Genomic DNA, 20,435 nt, shown 5'->3' with positions numbered 1-20,435 from the left:
CCAAACAGAAACTAGTGTGGATCCCAGTATTCTTTTCTGATGCATTTCTCATAAAAGCTAGATGAATTTTCTTAACTAAATCAAACCTTTCTTGAATGCATATTCGACTGAACTGTATCTCGTATTAAATAATATTCTTAACCATTATTCTACTGATTACACGAACTTTCTCCACAATATTATTTTTGAATCAAACATTTTGGTGCCCTATGTACCAGGATTCGTTTTTTATAAATAGTAGAACCTTACGGAACTTCAGAATTTTACTGGTTATATGAACTGCTCACTTCTTGAAAATGACTATACATAAATTTTCTAATTCCGACGACCATTCCTTATCAGATGTGACTAATATACGAATGATTCCAAACATTTAACTTCCCACATATTAAGATTAATAATAATAGTTAATACAGAAAAATAATACTATTAAAAAGCAAAATTGTTTTGAAGATTAATTTTTGAAAAAAAAACAGATTACTAAATGAGAATTTACTTGAAATAAATAAAGAAAGAAATTGATAATAGCATCACAACTCCCCATTAGTATATGGATTTATACAAGTTAATCATACTGGGATAGAATTATAGCCTAATTACATCATAGAAACCTAATATAAAAGTATGTGAAAACTACTAATATCAAGATGCAAAAAAGTATGTATTTGACGTAGGCCGATTGAAGGTTGAGTGAGTGGGCATCTTGACGGTATTTCTTGGACATTGTAGACAAGTTGGATGCTCGAGAGTCCAAGGCTACAAACAATTTCAGATAAAATAGAAGTGTACCTAGAGTAACTCAGTAAAATACTTTTGACTGAGACAATTCAATTTCGAAATGATATGAAAACCATTGCCTTAGAAAATAATATATTTTTAACATTTCACAAAAAATAACGAGTGTGGTAGACGCTACTCACAAGAGTGCTCGTACGTAGTACTTAGCGGAACGCGGTCTCGAGGTTGTCAGTCACCAGGCAGAGAGAGAAGAATTAGTACATTAAAAGCACGAGGTAGGCGGAACACTTGAAGATCAGATAAGAAAATATTTTGGATTAGGGAACACACTGCAAGATGCAAATGGATGATCGGAGGCCATGTACACGTATTATGTAAACACTGTAATCTCTCACAATAATTTGGTACTTTCAATTTATTGAGTGAAATATATCATTATTAATATTATTACATTATATCGATATACTTGAATGATCTGAAACTAAATCGATGATCAATGAAAGCATAAAATAGTCCCTAAAATCGATCTATATCAGGCACATAAACTAATGTTAGCTATAGAGATCATGTACTCTAAGTAGTCTAACATTATTCAAGTGATTTCATCGTGTAGACCCATAACATTTTTTGTGCAAGTAGTTCTGATTAGAAAAAGTCTATAAATGACCACCCACTACTATATATAAATAACTAATGATTAGTATTAAAATAAAACTGTTCATCGGGATTTCGATAGAAATACACTCATTCCTTCTACCCAGTCTTGTTCTACGACAGTATTGAAATTATTCTTGAAAAAAATAGTTGCCGCCTCGATCCAACAAATCCCATCGCTAAGAGATTTATCATCACTACGGACATCCAATGGAATGGCGACTCCTTATAATGCTTTTCCTTCTGTTTATGACAAACGTGCCCCATCAAATCAAACATTCAAGAAAAAATGTTCGGTGGCAAAGGCCACCAAAATGTGAACATGATTTCAGTATAATTAAAATAACTGCTGAGAATGAGAAAAAATGTTCCTCACACCGTAAACGACTGTTACATAGTAATGTTACCTATCAACGTGAAACCACTTCTAAATCAAACTACTTAAACGTTTATATTCTCAATCACTAAACAAAACTTATCGCCAAGTTTAGAAGAATTCGATGATAAACTTAACTACGTAAAACAATTCGGTTTCCTGAAGCATTTAAAGGTCTAGTTTACCGAACAAGAACTCAAGCTACTCTGTATATGAAGCCAGATAGCACATTCATGTTTTGCTTGAAACACCTAGTACCTTGCATCATAACTGCCTTAGTTGACGTAGGAAACAAAACAGCAAGTAAATAACAATTTATATTATTTTAAAAAAATGGTGCTTTTTATACAGCCTCTCTTTTCGGTAACTAATGATCATACATAAATAATAATTATTGTAAAATCCTTTATTGCTGGATATATCTCGAAGTTGAGTGAAATACATAAAAAACTCAGAATATTGTATTAAAATAACTAAGAACAACATTTCAGTCATTTTATTTACTATAGGGTTGACAATTTTCAATTGTAAGAACAAGCACTAGTTACAACATAACCAAACTTATCAACTTTGACTGTACATACGATAACGACTATTTAGTCAACTAACTGAACAGGCTGCTTAGAAATATCTTTAAAACTAACTGTTATTGTGTGACTCAATGATGCTAAATCTTATTGTAACACTGATAACTATTTCTTGAAGCAAATACATAGAATTGCCAATGGTTTGATAAGATTAAATAAATGGTTGTATGAACTTCATGAAATGCAGTTTCCGAAAATTTTCTTTACTTTTTATTTACATGTTATGTATCTACGTTGAATAGTAATCTGTCCAGTTACCATACGACGTAGGTGAATAACCTTAAATAACTTTAGGAGTTAGAAGCGTACTTCATTAAATCTAAACTTACTTGAAAGTGCTTCACCACGTCACCACGTTGCAATACATCATCAATATTCTGTACCATGATTCTTTGTACGTCTTGTAATGCTACATTTAATTGACTAAGATTGGATGACCGACTATCACTATAGATTTTTTGAGTTTTGTGTATAATGTGATCTAATAAAATGAACAAAGTTAAGCAACAAATTTACCAAAATCAAGAAATGCGTAAGGTCTTGAAACTGTTTGTATTTGTTGGTAGTATTTGCCGTAAAATTCTGTTTGTATGGCCTCTAAAAATGCAAAGGCTTTTGTACGACTGAACTGTGAGTCTGTAAGAATAATGTAGCAAACACCACGATCTAGCAGATAATGAAACAAGTAAGGACCAGCAATAAGAGAGCATCTAGAAGGAGAAGTAGGAGTCATACGACAAACGAGTGCTTTTGCTTGATTTTGATACTGGAATATTTCACGATTTAGCTGAAATAAAAAGGGACAAAATCTAACAAAGTTGTTTTAAGAATAGCACAATAAAAATTATTTCCCACAAGTAATTTAAACTCAATGTGATACATAAAAAATAATTTTTGAATTGCTTTGTAACTAACTTATTTTCAAAACTCCAAGTCATCCGAAAACAATTGGTTGAAACTGGATTAAACACAACTTTACATTGTCACTACATAATAAAGAAAGGGGAGAGTATTATATCGATCGGATGCGTGCCCTGTTTGATATATGGGCGTGATAAGACCGTTAATTGGAGAACGGTGAATTTATTGATCGCCTAATGATACACAAAAGCTCTATGAGCAGTCTTGAGCAATTATCAGTCCTGCTTTCTCTGTAGCTCAGCCAGTTAAGTCCAGAACACCAATAACAGCCTCTGCAATATGAATCATTATTATTAAACATACTGGGTTTATATACCAACCAAACTGACCACATCGTACCATAAAATAGAAAATAACATTTGTACAAGATTTGGCCGAATGTGGCTGTGAATAGGGGGGACAGTAATTAATGGACTGGGCATAACTCAAGAATGGTAAATCATATAACAATAGTTCATAAGTCAAAATAAAGCTTATGGTAAAAGGAACACGAATATGAATAGTTTAGTTACTTAACAATTATACAATAGAATATATACATATCACATTGGTCCATAAATAGTCTTCAAAGTTACCATTCATAATTCTCCACGGGATATAACAGAGAGTTATAATGGGCAGAAGATTTTGATCAGATGTTTAAGTTTACTTTGACAACAAGTTGGATATAACATTGAAATTTACATCTACTTACACGATGAAATGAGCAACTAGTTGCATTGCTTTGGTAACAAAGACAGGACTAAAATTTCACACATAGTGCAAAGGAAATAAGAATCTCATACGAAAAGTGATAAATAGTCAAATGAATAAACATTTAGAATAAGAGTAAAAGTATCAGGAGCCAATATCATCACTAGTTAACTTATATTATTTAGCATTACAGTATAAAATCTACAATAACGATATCTGGTACTCTCTTTGGCGTTAGATGCTGCTACTAGGCTTTCCCACAGGTAAGATAACGGTGACCGGCTAATGCGGCTTTGTGTAGACTACAACTTGTTTCTGAGCAGCTCCGACTTTCAGTACGGTCATCATCGATAACCACTTGATGTCTTACCTCTGCAACTCAAGCCAGAACTCATATTGGCCATATCGTGATTATCTACAGGTGGCGTGACTGTGCACAAGACCGTTGCTTCCCTTAGAGTACCTATTTGGACTCAGATAATGGTTGGATTTTCGCAAAGCTTATCTTGAGTCTTAGTGGTCAGCAAATGTATAGTCCTGAATAAGTCTATATGAACGAATCGGCCGTAGCTTCCTCCGAAGTCAGGTTCAGAGCAATCGGCAAATCCATCAGAAAATGATGAGTATTAATTGCGTTTGAATAGTGGCATGAAAATAGCGGGTTACATCCTGTGGCTTTTTGAAACGTCTTGCTCATGGGCAATGAATTTCTGCAGATTAGTCACTATTTAAAGTATACCAGTATTCTCCAATGAATCAAGAGTTTGATGATAAATGTTAATTTTTAATTAAATGACCCAAAGTTTGCGTAAAGACAGAGATCAGCGACGACTGATACAAATAGCGAGATGGAGACCCTCAATGAAATGCTACTCTTGAAGCTCCAAAAAGCAATAGGACTTAAGACTTACTCCCGGCTTTTTTTAAGGATGGAGAACTTCTAGTCAAGTAACTGACTGGGTTATTCGGAAAGGTTTGGAAAATATAGTGTACCATTATCCTGAAATGAATTAATAGTTGTCCATATATTTAAAAAGGAACTGCGTTGCCTACTCAACAACTATAGGGAGATAAGTTTAATTTGATTGCGTCTTAACAGTTAGCTTCCGCTATACTTTGCAGATTGTTCAATAACCGTGAAGAATTGACTTGCGAGAAGCAAACTAGCTTTCGTTCTGGTTCTGGATGAATTGATTATATCCTTTCCCACCGTCACATGTTAGGACACTAATATACTGATTACAGGCCAACAATCGTTGTCTTTTGGTATTAGAGATGCCTTTGATTCGTTAGATAGCACTGTCCTTTGAGATTTTCTGTCGGAAGGTGTGGCTGAGAAATTGATTAACATCTTGAATGGTTTGTACACAAACAACTCAGAGTGATAGCACATAATCATCTTTTTCTACTGCTCCTTTTGAATAGTGGGGTTAGACAGGGTTGTCCAATCACACCATTCCCCTTTAACCATGCCGTCGATGACATCCTGAGAACAACTCTGATGAAAGAGGGTGGAGTAGAGTGGATCTGGAGAAAATATCGACCTTGAGTATGTGAATGATGTTGTCTTACTTTTTGGTGACAACCAAGACATGCAAACGCCACTTTTTCGATTAGCAACCAATGCCCATAGTTATGGTATGTCCTTTGCATGTTCAAAATGTTAAGTACTTTTGCAAGACTGACCAAAGTCTGGGCTTAAACTCGCTCTTGGTGAACTGCTAGTAGTTGAAAAGCTCGCTTCAGTGACAGTAATTTTGCTCTATCATCTTGTAACCTACATTGTTCGAGTTGGAGATATTCAGCAACTATTTGTGTTTGATCATCATTGTCTCCAAAGGATTTTTGACATTTATTGGCAACAATAATTTGAAAATACCAAGGTTCGGCCATGAACCTTCGGGGATGGTGACGATAATTAGCTTAGTATCACCACCTTGAAACACTAACTTTAGAGGCTTCAATACGTTAAAAATATCACCCCAGAGGCTTCTACAGCATGCATTAATTTTTGACATTAGGATGGAGTGGAAAAAGTAAAGAGGTGGTTAACTTAAGACATAGTCCCGTTGTATGGGAAAAAGCCAAGTATGAATGGCATTTTCGGATTAATATGGCTCCGTGGCTCGGATTCTAGAAATGATACAAATCAGTGGCTTGTGGAATTATTAGACATGCCTCAACAAAAGTCGGTGAGGATCCTGTTGCAGCTTTCTTTAACATCCTTCATAGTAATGAAAGGTACCCCCTTGAATGAAAAAATATCTTTCTCGCTATATATTTCACTGGCCGATTCCTTTATTTTTTCGTGTTTTTATTTCACTATTTTTGTGGCGTTTACATATTTTGGTGCCGTTGTACCAGTATTTGTGTTAATTAAAATAAGTAGAAAGAAACTCCAGAAATGCGACTACTAGATCACGCTGCTCGACTCTCCACATCTGTCAAAGGTTTCTCAAATCCGAGTTACAGAATGTTTTAATGTCCCAGTTAGTCTATTGTTTGAAAGAAACTTTGCATAGCTCTGTGTAATGTTACATTTACTTTCTGTAGGTCTATTATAAGGTCGTTTTCTTTGTGCATGGTTTTATTACGATGTTAATTTTTTTACTAACCCTCAACAATTCCTAACTACTATTTAAAACTATCCTTCCCATCTTTTATGTTTTGGCTGACAATCACAACTCACCGTCATTGAATATGTGCTTGGTTAATTTATGTGTAGGCAACTATCGTTATCAGACAAGATAATTTTTGCTGTACATTCCTTGAGTTGGTTACTACATGAAATAATAATTTTTCAGATGCCAAAATAATGACTCTATACTTTTCAAGAGTAGGTGGCACTTTAATGTGGTGGTTAGGGCTAACTATTATCACGATCCAACTAAGGCCATTTGGCCAAAACATTTATTAGCCGAGTATGTCACATAGGTCAGTTAAAAAATGCACTTATTTATTTGAACACACTAATATTGTTAAAAAGGTGCACCGAGTACATATGCGCCACACAAGTCACTTGATTTGTGTGTGGGCTGTGATACTACCCGGGTGTCCAGACCAAAGCAGGTGGTTTTCTTATGGGGCCATACCCGGAGCCTTCAACGTAATGGTCTGATCCACAAGGAAGTGGAGCAACGTCAGGAAATGCAGTCGCATGGTAGCCGGTGACCAACAACAGGTTCATACGCCATTTGTTCTCTCGGAATCCTGGAGCCCATGTTCACCACTGGTTTGAAGTCAGGGTTTTCCAACTCCCTTAGGTGAATCTTCCATATCCACCAACTCGATCAAAGCGCCATGCATTCGCTTTTCATCCTCTCAATTTCGTAAACAACAGTAATGCCGCGAGAAGGCAGTGAGTAGGACTTCCCTGGCAGTGGCCGTATACGCGTGGTCGTGTGAGGGCATTTCGAGAGGGAGAGCGGACTCTCCCTACCCTTGGCCGTACCAATCAAAAGCGATGACTTCCAAGTTCGGAGATGCCAGTATTAAAGAAATTAATTTACCAAATACAGATTAATGTACAAGGCACTATGCGACACTTGCTGTGAAGGTTATCTGACGTTATTGATATATCTGTGATCATATCTTTGAGGTCAAATATGTTCTTAAGCATTTCTCAAGTCTAAAACTCATTAAAAAACAGGTAGAACGTAACCATTGCTCTAAAAATCTGTCTAAGGACTAGATAATACAACTATACTACCAAGCAGTAATCAGTTTTACATTAATCCCTTGTCCTGAATACCGCCAGTACTTATAATTATCTAATCAAACCACTCCTACCTTAAGAATATGTCTGATATGTAGGCATGGACATAAAAACTGGCACTCCTGTACTTTTCCCTGGTCCATATATGGTAGATATTTCATAGGGAATTTAGCTTGGTGATCTAACCTGGTAGTAAAAGTTGTGACGAACCTACCTGGAGTGTGATGATCAAATACCTAGTTAACAATGATCATAAAAACATTCAGGTTGATATCACCTACAACAACGAAAATGTTCACTACTTTACTTTCCGTACAAATGCCGGAGCCTTTAAGATTCACTAGACGTCTCCCTTTGCCACACTCATATTCCGTATTAGCTGCCAGGTTTATTCTGTTTAGTTTTAACCAGATGGTTATCAAAACCTTTCGTATTTCTTTTGACCATCAGTTACCTTGATGATCTAGAGTAGTACTTGTGCAGTATGTCCGGTACTAGGTTTTAATGCCATCCTATAATCATATACGACTTCGTCTTCGGAGTTCCGAACCATGTTTGATGTGGGCACTAGACATACTAGAGGTCAACTATAACCACTGTAGCTATTGAAGATTAATTGTTTAGAAACACACCATCTACGGTGGTCGAGACGTTATCCAACTTTAGCTAACATTTATCCCTGAAACAACTTATAAAGAGAAAGACAGATGTATTAATCATCCCAGACCAGCGTACAATATCAGGTCAGGAAGTATTCTTGCCAACGTTTTACAAAGCCATTCCTGACGAAAACTTACTGTTTAGGAGTCAAATATACATCCATATACGTACCTACAGCTCGCGATTTTATTCTTGGGTAAGATGCTGTAATGGTGCGGATTTACTAAGTATTAGGACTCCTACAAATATTGAGTATTTCATCAAGTTATTTTAAACATCAAACGGAAAGTAGGACATGAATCAACATTGTTATAATAATAATAATTATTATTATCGAAATCCTGAAACATAGAAAAGGAGTTTTCGGGAGTGAGTCTACTCTCCCACAAACACATAAACTACTTGATTTCTGTTGTAGTTCAGAATTCTAGCTACGATTTAATTTTGATGGATTCCGGCATCGTGAACATCAATTGCAGTGACAAGTATTGAGCTGTTACGCCCATTTACCTTGTTTTCTTAGTAATTATGGTTATTTCAGTGAAGTCAAATGGTGGTTCAAACGGTCAACCTTCGATTTTGTCTGTAATAAAATTGTAACTAACGCAAAAACAAAGATTCACATGAATACACCAAACAATATTATTAAGCAGATAAGTGATTCTTACCTGTTCGTCATCTTGAATAGTTGCTGCAAGTGGGAGCCCATCGGCTACCCTAGCAATTAGAGTAAGGTATATCATGAGAAATCTGACTGGTGAAGTTGTGCAAGAACAGGTTATGGGGGTGTCAGAAGTCTTGCTTCGATAACTCCTTAAAACGACAGGGATGAAATACCGACTGATTTTGGGTATAACACAGGTAAATATCCTTTTTTAAGAGTTGGAATCCTTGAGATATTCAAATACGTACACGTGGATCATTTAGTAAGCAGTGAGTGACCTTGTAAGGGCTGTACTTTCAATAAACAATATCTTTGTGATGAGGTTGGATGACCCTATCGACTGCTTTGAGCTTTTTTCTTAACTTTACACTATGGTTCCGGGTTTTCTGTTCTGTCTAATGCGGGTGGTCTAGCTACTCGGTATCACAGATTTTGGTGAGTTATATTGGTACTTAGGAGTTAATATTTTTTAGGTGTATGATTGTTCTTGGGCAGTGAGATTCCTAAGACCAGTAGCTATCATATTACCGGGTAGGATTTTATTTTTTAGCATGATAAGGATTATAATTTCACAATGTAGAGGAGCAAAGAGAAGACAACAGTCAAAATTAGTAAGGAAATAGAGTACACAAAAAATGTGAACAGACAAAAGTCTTATCGTAATAAATAGATGGCGTTGATAAGGGGTGAGGCAATCAAATATCGGCTAACAATAATGGTGACATTGCTGATAATAGCGGTATGATAAGGTATGAAGCACGTATCAAGCACAGCTGTTCCTGACGAAGGACAGTAGTGCATAAATTAGTGCATGATTATTTAGTCTCCTTTCCGAAGTTGTCCGCCGAAGGACAATCATCATATGGGCTTGAAGAGGCCCACTAGTTAAGAAAAAAACCATGACGCCACCCTGGTATCAGCTCCTCGATATACAATTTTAGTACAGAATTTTCGATCTTGTAACCAATTCCTTGACCAAGAAAAGTGATGATCTGTAAACACTATTTGGGTGATTTCAGCCAGTAGATCAGAATATGCGAAATGTTAAACAGCCAGATAAAGTCCAGAAATAGTGCAAGTATAGGAACTTTTCGATCTCAAAAATTTGTCCGACCGTCCCGCACTAATGAAGCGTTCGTGGCACGTTATCTGCCTTTTCTGAAACCGTATTGCTCCTCGTGAAAGAGTTTATGGACGTCTAAAGACCCTCCTGCCTTTTAATCTACTGGACTTACTAGTGCCTTCGAAATTGTTGTGACCGGTGCTACAGGCCTACAGCAGCTTCCATTCTTTTTGTCCACACAATTGGTCAGTTGCGACAGGATTGCTAAGCTTCATTCATTTAGTGATATTTTAGTCAGATGAATGAATAAAAATGTCACGTATTCGATTACAAGAGATTCAACACATACATACCCTGTGTCCTAACAATTAAAAGGCTAATTGGATTCGGGCTTTAGTAACTTTCCAAGTACTAATATCTATGGTGTTACTTACATAATGCTCATCCCTATTGTCGTTTAAGAAACACTTCTACAATTGATTGATCACTGGGCGGTGATCAATGTCAAGTACATCAGGTCCTTTTTGTTTCAGATCGATTTTCATCGACCAAGTTGTAATGTGGCCACCAGTCTAGATGACTCGACTTGCTGGCGAGTGCCAAGTAGCGCGAAACTTAGGTCCAGGGATTCCTGTTAACCACCCTCAACCATCATCTTAAGAAGCCCTTGTTTAAACTACGTAACTCTTTGCATGATTTGGTCGCTTGGCAAAGTGAGTTTTGAGAACTTTAGCCATTTCGTAGTCAGTGAATTTTTGTTTAAGTTCTTGTTATTCGTCCCTAACCAATACTCGCGCATTGCGAATTCAATATATATATATATATATATAGTACATTTAGATGTGCTTAACTTGTTCTACTTGCATTAAAGTGTACCATTTCGGAATTCTTGGTTGGCAAACCGATTCAAATTGTATTGGCGTCTCAATGGAGCATGTGACCGGACAGTTGGAAATACATTCAGATGCTGAAGCTTTCGAGGATTAAATGGAAATAAAGTCTGGAGTATGACTAGAAAAGATGTTAAGGAAGATAAAGTTGTGGTTCATCTCATTGCATTTATTGGGAAAGATGCCCCGCAGCTTGCTTAAAAATTCGACGTTTCCAGATAAGTCTATTTCACTTCGCTACGCAACTCTCAAAGAGCTACTGGCAAATCATGTATAGTTAAAAATTTTCGAGTCAAATGAAAAAGCGAAAATTCATAAATTGATTCGTCGAGCCAACCAGGAGTTCAGAGAATTTGCTATTGAATTTCAGAAACAAGCCACCAAGTTCAGGCTTCGTGATAAACTCCGTGCGCATCTGTGTGATCGAGCGGTCTCAAGAATTACCATGACAAATCTGGAACGGGGGCTTATACAAATGCCGAAGTGTTTCTTTCAAGGAGCTAGAACTGCTTGTATTAGTTACGACGCAGTGCATGAAGTTAACTTCAATGATATCAAGAATCCTACCACATAACTTAGTTGTCCCGATCCGATAAGTGCTCAGGGTAATATGCCAAGGAGTCAATTAACGATAATCCTTGTTCTCGTGGAGACATGTGAAATGATTCACCTAGGAGTTGCAAAGTAGGTTACAGATTTGAGAACAGGTTTGGTAAATATTTATCTTCTGGTAGATTTCACTTATGTGATTCACATGTCTTGGGGACTTGTTAACTATGGTATTTAAGTGGAAAAATTTCACACGGCTCCAGAGACCTCTCATTCTAATGCACAGCTAAGAAGTTTCAGGACCTAGAAAACAGACACCAGTTCTACTACTACCGCAAAATTCAAAAATCCGAAGAGTAGGTAAATGATTTCATTGCAGAATTACCAGATCGTATGCATCCGAAACAGCAACAAAATTGCCTAAACAAACATTTAGTCCAAATTAGGAACGTTTACAGCCTGACGATGTTGCATGCTATCGAGGACTCGACTTCCCGCAGTCTACAAAAGGTCTACTATGAAAGGACTGATAAGTTTATTGTTCATCAGCTCGCGCATTCATATCTGAATAAGGTCTTTTTTATCTCTCAGTGGTGCTTCATGGATGTATAAAGTCTTCCACCTCTTTCAGAGCTTCCTTTTCAAGTGTGACTCCGTTGGTGCTCACTATATTACATATCGCGATCTTGCTTTATTCATATTTCTGCTTTATCCATTGTTACACTCACTGTCCTTATCTACACTTGTTGATGTGTATGTGATATGAAGGTCAAGTCATCTACAAAGTTCGAATCTTTCAGCTCCCTTCAAGGTATCCACTATAGTCCTTGATCCCCTTGACATGTGGAAGTTTTCATAATCCAGTTGGCATACAAAATGGGGAAAGATGAGAAATGGTAGCAATGTTCAGTGCACTTGTGAGCTGGTCTGCATGCACGACTTTAAAAGTGACACAGGTAATCGCAGTGTGTGGGTGTGCCACTTCGATTTCCGGTGGGTTCATAGGGACTCATATACTCAAAAGCTCTCCAAAGGATTCTGCCAGGCTGTTTTCTCGCCTTCGTGTTTCCACCTCTCGCGGATTTTTCAAATGCAGTGATCACATCTCTGTAGTCCTGCTTGTGATCTGTAGTACTTCTGTTTACTTGTTTGCTTGGTTTTGTATATTTACCTTATGTATTCGGTTTTTCCACCTTTGTTTGACTGTCGCTGACTGTTATTCAGTTTTTTGAATCTACCAAGATCCTTTATCTATATCCAAGTAAAACAAAAAAGGGATGAACGACTACATTTATGAAAAACAAAATCAAACTGCAAACAACCCTTCAGTTATATGTAGTGACAAGCCTTAGTGGACACTGCCAAATACCTGTTACTTTCTTTTTCCAGAAGACTCAAAAACATTTAGGTCAAACGACTTTTACTAGCTCATCATTTATTCTAATCATTGATCAGACTTCTCCTTCTTCTCAACATACAAAAGCTGTACAAAATTAATGGATTGGATCACCAAACCAAACAGCATCGGAAACTGAAAGACACGCGCAGCTATAAGCTGCTAGCTCAGGAATGTGCGATGGTTATCACTATTTCACCATAATGCGCTGAAAATTACAACGAAACTTTGGAATGAAGTATACTGCCTGTAGGAAGGCTTTTAATTTTAAACTCAAACGCCGTTCCAGCAGCAATATACTATTAAGATAACCATTCTTTCCGTTTCTCTGTCTTTGCTTTTGTTTAAGTTGCCGTCAAAGTCAAAGCGCGGTTTCTCTCCTGGCATCGACTAATGTCGGTAAATAGGAAGAACAGGGTTGTCCAAGTCACAAATGTGTCGCCGTCTGCGACATCTGAACAGTTACGCACATTGTTTGGTCATGTGGGAGTCTTGGAGGAAGTCGTAGTTTACCCATCGGACGATAAGGAAGAGTTGGCCAGCAAGGTAATTTCTAATAAGGTTACATTACGGTGCAGGTTTGCTATATACGCTACCAAGAACCTATAAATGCCGAAGTTGCACTGCATCTGAACAATACTGTCTTCCTCGACAGGGCGCTGATAGTCCTCCCGCTGTCGGGTGACCGTGATACTATTCCTGACGAAAAGTATGCCAATCTCGTTAGAGCACCTCCAAATACTGCTGCTGGCGTTCTCCCACGCACTGCTGATTGGCCCCTTGATGTTATTAGCATGGTGGTTGGTCGTCCTGGTGAGCAGGTGATACACACTATGGAACCTCGTCTTTCCAGTCTGGCATTCCCTCTATACCCGCCTCTTCCTGCCACTACTGACGGCAGTCGCATAGAAGAAATCCGAAGAACAATTTTGGTTACGAATCTTGACCCAAAGACAACAGGCGATCAGGTACGTTCTAGAGATGCTCATGACAAAAGAAATATCAGAAATCTGCTCAGGATGATTTATGGCCGTTATGGTTAGTGAGGTTAGTAAATATGTACGCCTCACAGCAGTGTGTACAAGTGGAGAATATCGGAAGAATATCGGAGCACTATAAAGTGTGGAATTCCCTCAAAATCTCCCGAATAGCGTAATAAGTTTAATTCTAAGGCTTTTGCATTTGTGCGTCTCAAGTTATTGACTTCAGGTGTTTTGTATATGCTTCGAATAAATTACCAATAGTACCTAACAATTCCTCTGTGCTTTTTGTGTATCGTGTTTTCCAGCCCTACTGGTCATCGACAGTGTGCCATCGCAACAGCACTACACCTTATCGATACGTAAATAATGCTCTTGTGACTGCGATTCCAAAAGGGTCGGTGGCTTTTCTGTACATTTTTGTCTTTTCTTTTTTGTTTTTACTAATTAGTTATCACTGCGTGAGGCCAAACAGGGCCCTCTACCCTGCTAAGACATCCAATTTGGTATACAATTTTTATAGGATATTCCTATGCTGTACCTGATTCTGCGATTTCAAGGGGTTCGCATCTGACTCAAGGTAACTAACAGGGTTACCTAAGTGCTAGTCATGCATATCCTGTTTTTCACCAGTTAGCTTTGCATTATAAGTTCTCATTTGGCAATATCCATCCATTTTATTCGTTTTCTTTCAAGTCAATTTGATTTCAGGTACTAGAGTTCTTCAACAAACATGCCGAAGTACGCTGTGTACGGATGGCGGGGACTGACTTTGATCGAGCTGCTTATGTGGAGTTCACTCAACAACCGTCAATCATTAAGGCTTTCGGCTTAATGGGGGCCACCCTAAACGGCCGCCAGGTTTGTAACTCTTTATAACTAATTTGTTGCAGATAATGGTACAACATTCCAACTGTGCGATTATTAAACCTGCCAACAATGTTGCTATGCTTGATGAGACATCAAAGCGCTCAGCCACAAACGAACAGGCGTCAAGTGTTGGTGGTCACAGTAAGTTTATTTCAGTGGAGTTAGTTATAACGACTATTCCATGTAATATGTGAACTTATGGCACGTCTTATTGGAAGTGGAGAATTTCGTACAGTTAGCTGTTGTGTCGTGCTAAAGCGTGGATTTCCGTCCCTACTAAGTATAAACGTGCATGTTCAGACTACACTGCTCTAGAAACATGCCACCACATTCCCTCCCACTTCAGTCTATCTTGTATAAAACATACAAATTGTGAAAGTTTTCCAACTGGTTCATATTGATATTTTGTAATTTGAAACGCTTTAGAGACCTTGACCACTTTAAATTCAGGGTAGAAAGACGTGGGCGTCCAAGCGAATCCAGTGGCTTTCCTTTAGTTGAGGTTCGCCGACCCAAATGCTCGTGCACTGAATAGTCTCTTACTAAATGTTGGGTTCCTTGTTGCTGGTTAAGTGTGACAACTGGAACCAATGCGCACATACCGGGTTTTACATTGTGTATAACAGGGACAGAATCAAGCCCAATGGCGTAGGTGTATACACTCTTTGTGTACCCTTAAACCGTGAGATTAGAATTGCTTTATGCCTTTATTTCTACGAACTAATTCTTATACACAATCTTCCTTTTATATATTACTACCATTAAAGTAACAATGAATTTGATGTTCATCTTGTGCTAATGAGGGGTGGCAGCTTGGACCGATGCGTATATATGTTTACTGGTCAGCAGGCTGTGAAACTTAAAGTACTAATACTTCGCAAAACACCCGGGATCTCTGGGTTTTTCATAGACCTTAGTCAACAAATTGGTGTTTCTGAAGTATACTACTTCCGAGGGCCTCGTACATCAACTTGGCAACCCAAAGCAAATGGCCGTAATTTGAATAAGTCTAGATCTAGGTAAAACGCATCTGTGTTCATAAGGTTAGGCAGATATTCCTATCAAGAAAACGAAAAGAAATAAGGGACAAATATTGTTTGTCTGTTCTTCAAGGCTACACACTAGTATGTTTTTCGTAAGATTGAAATTGATAACAGTAGGGTGAGGCTAGGTAACTACCACAAATTCAAGTGATGGAAATAGTGCCGGATCAATAACAAAGTAATTCATGAATAAAAAGGATGGAGATGTCGTTCGTAAGTAGTGAATGGGCTGGAACGTCAGGAAAAAATCATAACATAGAGAATCGGCATCTCATAAGAAGACAAATAATGATTGTTACTCGAGAGGAAATATTGCGACTATCCAAAACCACCTAAAACAGTCCATGTGTTTTGTTAATCAGTTCCTTGAAGTTCTATTTACTTTACTAACGTCTTTTGATTACATTGTTGGCCATACATCTTTGGATTTGTTACCACTTATTTTTATAATATCCTTATTTAATATTCACTTTATTGCTAAGAATTCCCGTGGTGTAAATTCGAACAGTAATGTTTCCGATTGTTGAAATCCAACAATCTCCATAACCCCGCACTGACAGTGATGTTTTCAGTTAGATTACTAAGCTTTATTCGAATGTGCAGTAACCTTTGTGTACATTTAACAAAATATAAGGGCAATATATAGGTCACTGATGACAATCATTTTATTATTTATTTTATTTAAACACATAAATATTGGTACAAGGAAGCACCAGATAAATATGCGCCTCATAAATCTCATTCGATTTGTGTGAGGGCTGTGATACTGCCCACATGCCCAGACTGAAGCAGGTGGTTTTCTTAGGGGGCCACACCCGGAGCCTTTGACCTAAAGGTCTAGTCCACAAGGCAGTGGAGCATCGTGAGGAGATGCAGTCCCATGGTAGCCGGTGACCAACAGTTGGTTCATACGCCATCTGTTCCTTCAGGATACTGGAGCCCATGTGCACCATTGGTTTGGAATGAGGGTTTTCCAACTCCCCTAGGTGGATCCTCCACATCCACCAATCAAGCAAACAACATGCCTAATTGCAACAATTATTATCATTGACCCACGAATTCTTATTGGTTTTATGCTCTTGTATATCGCTTATTAGAGTATGACCTAGTGAAAATCTAACTGATGACAAAATCACCCACTTATGTGTTCTGACTTCCTCCTTATTGTTCAACTTGTTGCTTAATTATAGTTTGTTGGATTAAAACGTCATCCCTTTAGTTACTAAGAAGCACTTGTTTGAAGCAGGTGTGGTTTTAATGTTCACTGTTAACTTAAACGGTCTCAGCTAACATGCCATATATCCTTTCTTTTCTATTCCTAACAACTGACGTTACACAAATAGTAGGCTCTATCGACTACAGTGTACTATCAGAAATATGTTTTCCCTCAGTGTTCTGTGAGTAAAATTCGGTCACCGAAGTAACTCAAAGTATCCATTGTGTACGAGCGAACGATGCTCTTTCAACTTTAATTGTACTGCTTGTTTCTGCAATGAATATTCGTGCGTTCGACCATTAAATCCTTTAAAAATATTTAATATTGAGTTTCGATCCACTCTCTCGTACCAGTTATTAAGATGAATTACTCAAGTTTCTTTATGTATTTTTGTGTGATCAAGGTAGCAAAAACAGTGATCGAAGGCGCTCACGTTCCCGATCCCGTGCTCGACGTTCTCGATCCAGACGCAGATCAACTTCAAGAAGATATCGTAGTCGATCTAGAGACAGGAGACGCTCCCATTCTCGTCACAGTCGAGATAGAAGACGGTCTCCGACGCAGTCCCGCTCCAGGTCTCGTGGACATCGTCACCGCACACGTTCGCGAAGCAGGGATTATCGGAGAAGTGATCATGCTAGGTCAAGGTAAGTCCACGTCAGCTTTTTTTAACAGTGACTTATTCAGGAACACCAGTTTAAAATGTCTAAAGCACAAGCCTAGATAATGACCTGTTAAATAAGCCAGTGTTTTGGCTGCAAGGTATTAAGAGACATTATGTCAAGCGCAGGGCGTAGATGTTATCTTGATACGGTGGTCCAGATTGTGTGATGTGATGGCTTATGCTAGGTGAAACATTCATCATCCTTAAACCTAGAGTACTGGGAGGTTGCTTAATGATTTTGAAGTCCAAAAAGCAGGGTCACACTGCTAAATACTGTGAACGTTTTACGGGTGGCCAACATTTTCAACGATGCCACCTTCAATTAGACCAGTGGGATTCAATCACTAGTTTCAAAATGACATTATTTAACGAACATACAATGAGTTAAAATCATTGTGTCAGAATATCATACGGTTTCGTGCGATAAATATCATTTAGATGATGTAATCAGACTTAGGTAGTGTTAACCATTGTTTAACTACGCCATTACAAAATCTATTTGGGAATGTTGGCAACCAAAAGTTGTGAATTATCTGTACTCCCTGAGAAGTAAGCACGCTCATTGCGTTCCTTATCACCTTTTATTTTGTTTGATTATCTTCAACTCCTATATTCCTCAGGTGCAACAAAGTGCTAACAATCTTAATGGTACTGGTAGAAAGTTGGCGTTCCAATTGACAATTGTGTTGGCTCTGTACTTATGAATTAAACTAAGGATATAGACCAAAAAGAGTACACTGTAGTACATAGTTTTCATGCTTCACTGACTGCAATGACAGGAAGATTCATTTTCTAATATGTTGATAAAATTATGTTGAACTCCACTAGAGTATTCAGGTTTAAGTCTCTGTAAACCAGATTGTGAAAAGTCGGATGGGTTTTTATAGTATATGTAGGTCAGTATCCTAGCCATCGTTAGGAACTCGTAACTATGGAGGTGACAACATACAATTTTTCCTTGTGTTTTCGAACACAGTATATAAGTGAATTTCCAATGCAAAAACTATTTTCTGTCCTGACGCTGAGTTCAGTATCAATACTATTACGACTTAATATAGCTTTAAGTATATTACTTTTGCTAATACGAACTGATAGACTGTCAGATCTGGCTGGCGACTCCATAGAAGGTCTTGCACCTGTCGATAAGACCACAATTTTCGTTCTGTCGTTCGTTCACGAAAATTTTGGCATTAATTATCAACTGTTTTACTACTCCAGGTCTCACAATCGCAAAAAGCATCGGCATTCTCGTTCGCACTCCAGTCGTCGATACTCACGTAGTCGATCTAAAGGTCACCGAGGCGACCACCGTGACCGGCAGAACAGAAACACCCGTGAAAGGGATCGAACACGAGACCGCGACAGGGATCGTGAGAAAATCCGAGAAAGAGAACGCGAAAAAGAACGTGAGCGAAATCGTGGACCTGATCGCAGAGATCGTGAAAAATATCGTCACAGTGAAAGAGATTCTGATGACAGACGGGATTCCAAGCCGAAGAAACATCGAGATGTTCCAACGAAGCAAAGTCACAGCAACGGAGCAGTTCGACAGGAAAAAAGAGAAAAGAATCCCGAAGTTAACAATCGTTCGAGTGCAACTTTGGATGAGGTTCAATCCTCAAAGAAAAGCAAACATACAGACAGTATCAGCAGTTGCAGTGACAGTGAAGATGAAAATAGTAAGATTTGTCCTGCTGAAAGTATGGAAAATGGAAAGACCCAGAGTGATGATGACACTCAGTCTAGTAACGAGCAACCGCCCAAACCTACAGTTGTAGGGGTGAAGCTAGCAGGCCCTGAAGATATGGACCATTTATCTCCCGACAACGTACAATCAGAGTTACCCCTCATTTCACATATTTCACCTGAAAGCGACTCATCTGGTGAAGCTATGGACACAGAGGCATAATTTATCCATTGTATACCTTAATTTCGCTAACCAATGTATTATATGTAACCTTCCGTTTTATTTTTAAATCTGATGTGGCGGGGACCATGCAAACAGTCAGGGTTCATTATGGTGTAAAGATACTGTGACAGCAAACAACTTTCCCTGAATGGGATAAAAATAATCTGAACAAAGCAGTAAGAGCAGAACCAATTTTTTTCATTTTTACGAAAACAATCAGAAGTTGAGAATTAGTTCAGCGACATGTTGTGGAGTGCACAGTTGTACAGTTGTGTCCCCTTCCGAACAGGTTTTGGTTACATTCATGATTGCTTGATGAACAGATTGGTAGTAACTATGGATCTGGTCAGCAGAACGACGACGAACCAACCTTCGTAACTGTTGGGAACATAGTTTGTTCATGTCAGAAAGGCATAGCTTGTCTGGATCCGATAAGTAATTATTGAAATCCACCTAAGGAAAAAATAAGAGTAACACTGAGTTGAACAGCTCAGTTTTGCTCTGATGAGTAGTAGTCGTTATAAATGTAGTTTCGTTTCAAGGGAGAGTGATGCATAAACACTGAGACCGATGATTATGAATAGAGAGCTATAAGCAATTGGAAATATTACTTGAAAAAACTAGGCGATCCAAGTAGCGCTGACTGGCTACATGTTTGAAAGTAATAAATCTAGCGATGGGCTTTTTACACCTATGCGTTTAGTTATCATCGCACGACTACAGGTATGTCAGTTGCCAGCGTTGTTAACGCCATGTGTTAGCCGTGTCCATTATTAACTAATCAAATCCTTGTTTAGGCGCCCACTCTATAAAAACTTGTAGGGTAGACGTTGTTTGGACCTTACAG

General features: G+C 38.1%; 3 protein-coding genes across 4 annotated transcripts in view; 1 reads left to right on the top strand and 2 right to left on the bottom strand.

The window, feature by feature from the left end:
• Positions 1 to 407: 407 nt before the first annotated feature.
• Smp_035300.1 (putative snare protein sec22) lies at positions 408 to 9,283 on the bottom strand (the record flags this gene model as incomplete). Of its 2 annotated transcripts, none has more annotated exons than XM_018793354.1 (4): positions 408 to 756; positions 2,693 to 2,829; positions 2,865 to 3,142; positions 9,013 to 9,087. In XM_018793354.1, the coding sequence occupies 4 exons, from the start codon at positions 9,085 to 9,087 to the stop codon at positions 602 to 604; spliced, it is 645 nt and encodes a 214-aa protein (XP_018647876.1). The 2 variants fall into 2 exon arrangements, with proteins under 2 accessions (XP_018647876.1, XP_018647875.1); XM_018793355.1 differs by lacking the exon at positions 408 to 756 and adding an exon at positions 2,566 to 2,651 and having other exon boundaries at positions 9,013 to 9,283.
• Positions 9,284 to 13,269: 3,986 nt separating this feature from the next.
• Positions 13,270 to 19,641, top strand: Smp_035310 (putative sfrs11 protein). The gene is made up of 6 exons (XM_018793352.1): positions 13,270 to 13,452; positions 13,485 to 13,874; positions 14,598 to 14,747; positions 14,780 to 14,897; positions 17,419 to 17,662; positions 18,898 to 19,641. Exons 1-6 carry the CDS (start codon positions 13,300 to 13,302, stop codon positions 19,586 to 19,588), a joined length of 1,746 nt encoding a protein of 581 aa, XP_018647874.1. The 5' UTR covers positions 13,270 to 13,299; the 3' UTR covers positions 19,589 to 19,641.
• Positions 19,642 to 19,804: 163 nt separating this feature from the next.
• The window catches only part of Smp_141220 (putative component of oligomeric golgi complex), a gene marked incomplete at both ends in the record, with an annotated part of 30,201 nt that continues 29,570 nt past the window's right edge, over positions 19,805 to 20,435 (bottom strand). Inside the window, one exon of the mRNA XM_018793351.1 lies at positions 19,805 to 20,041. Coding sequence (XP_018647873.1) covers positions 19,805 to 20,041 — 237 coding nt within the window. The remainder of the gene's footprint in view (positions 20,042 to 20,435) is intronic.

This window comes from Schistosoma mansoni, chromosome 1 (genome assembly GCF_000237925.1).
Source record: "Schistosoma mansoni strain Puerto Rico chromosome 1, complete genome".
Classification (NCBI taxonomy): domain Eukaryota; kingdom Metazoa; phylum Platyhelminthes; class Trematoda; order Strigeidida; family Schistosomatidae; genus Schistosoma; species Schistosoma mansoni.
This window is presented reverse-complemented; position numbering and strand designations above follow the sequence as displayed.

What these genes read in the sequence shown, in the direction of transcription:
- Smp_035310 (XM_018793352.1), top strand. Translation starts at nt 13,300, where the DNA reads ATGTCGGTAAATAGGAAGAACAGGGTTGTCCAAGTCACAAATGTGTCG. An exon ending in CCACCCTAAACGGCCGCCAG is followed by an intron (nt 14,748 to 14,779) that starts GTTTGTAACTCT and finishes AATTTGTTGCAG; the next exon opens with ATAATGGTACAACATTCCAA. An exon ending in GTCAAGTGTTGGTGGTCACA is followed by an intron (nt 14,898 to 17,418) that starts GTAAGTTTATTT and finishes TGTGTGATCAAG; the next exon opens with GTAGCAAAAACAGTGATCGA.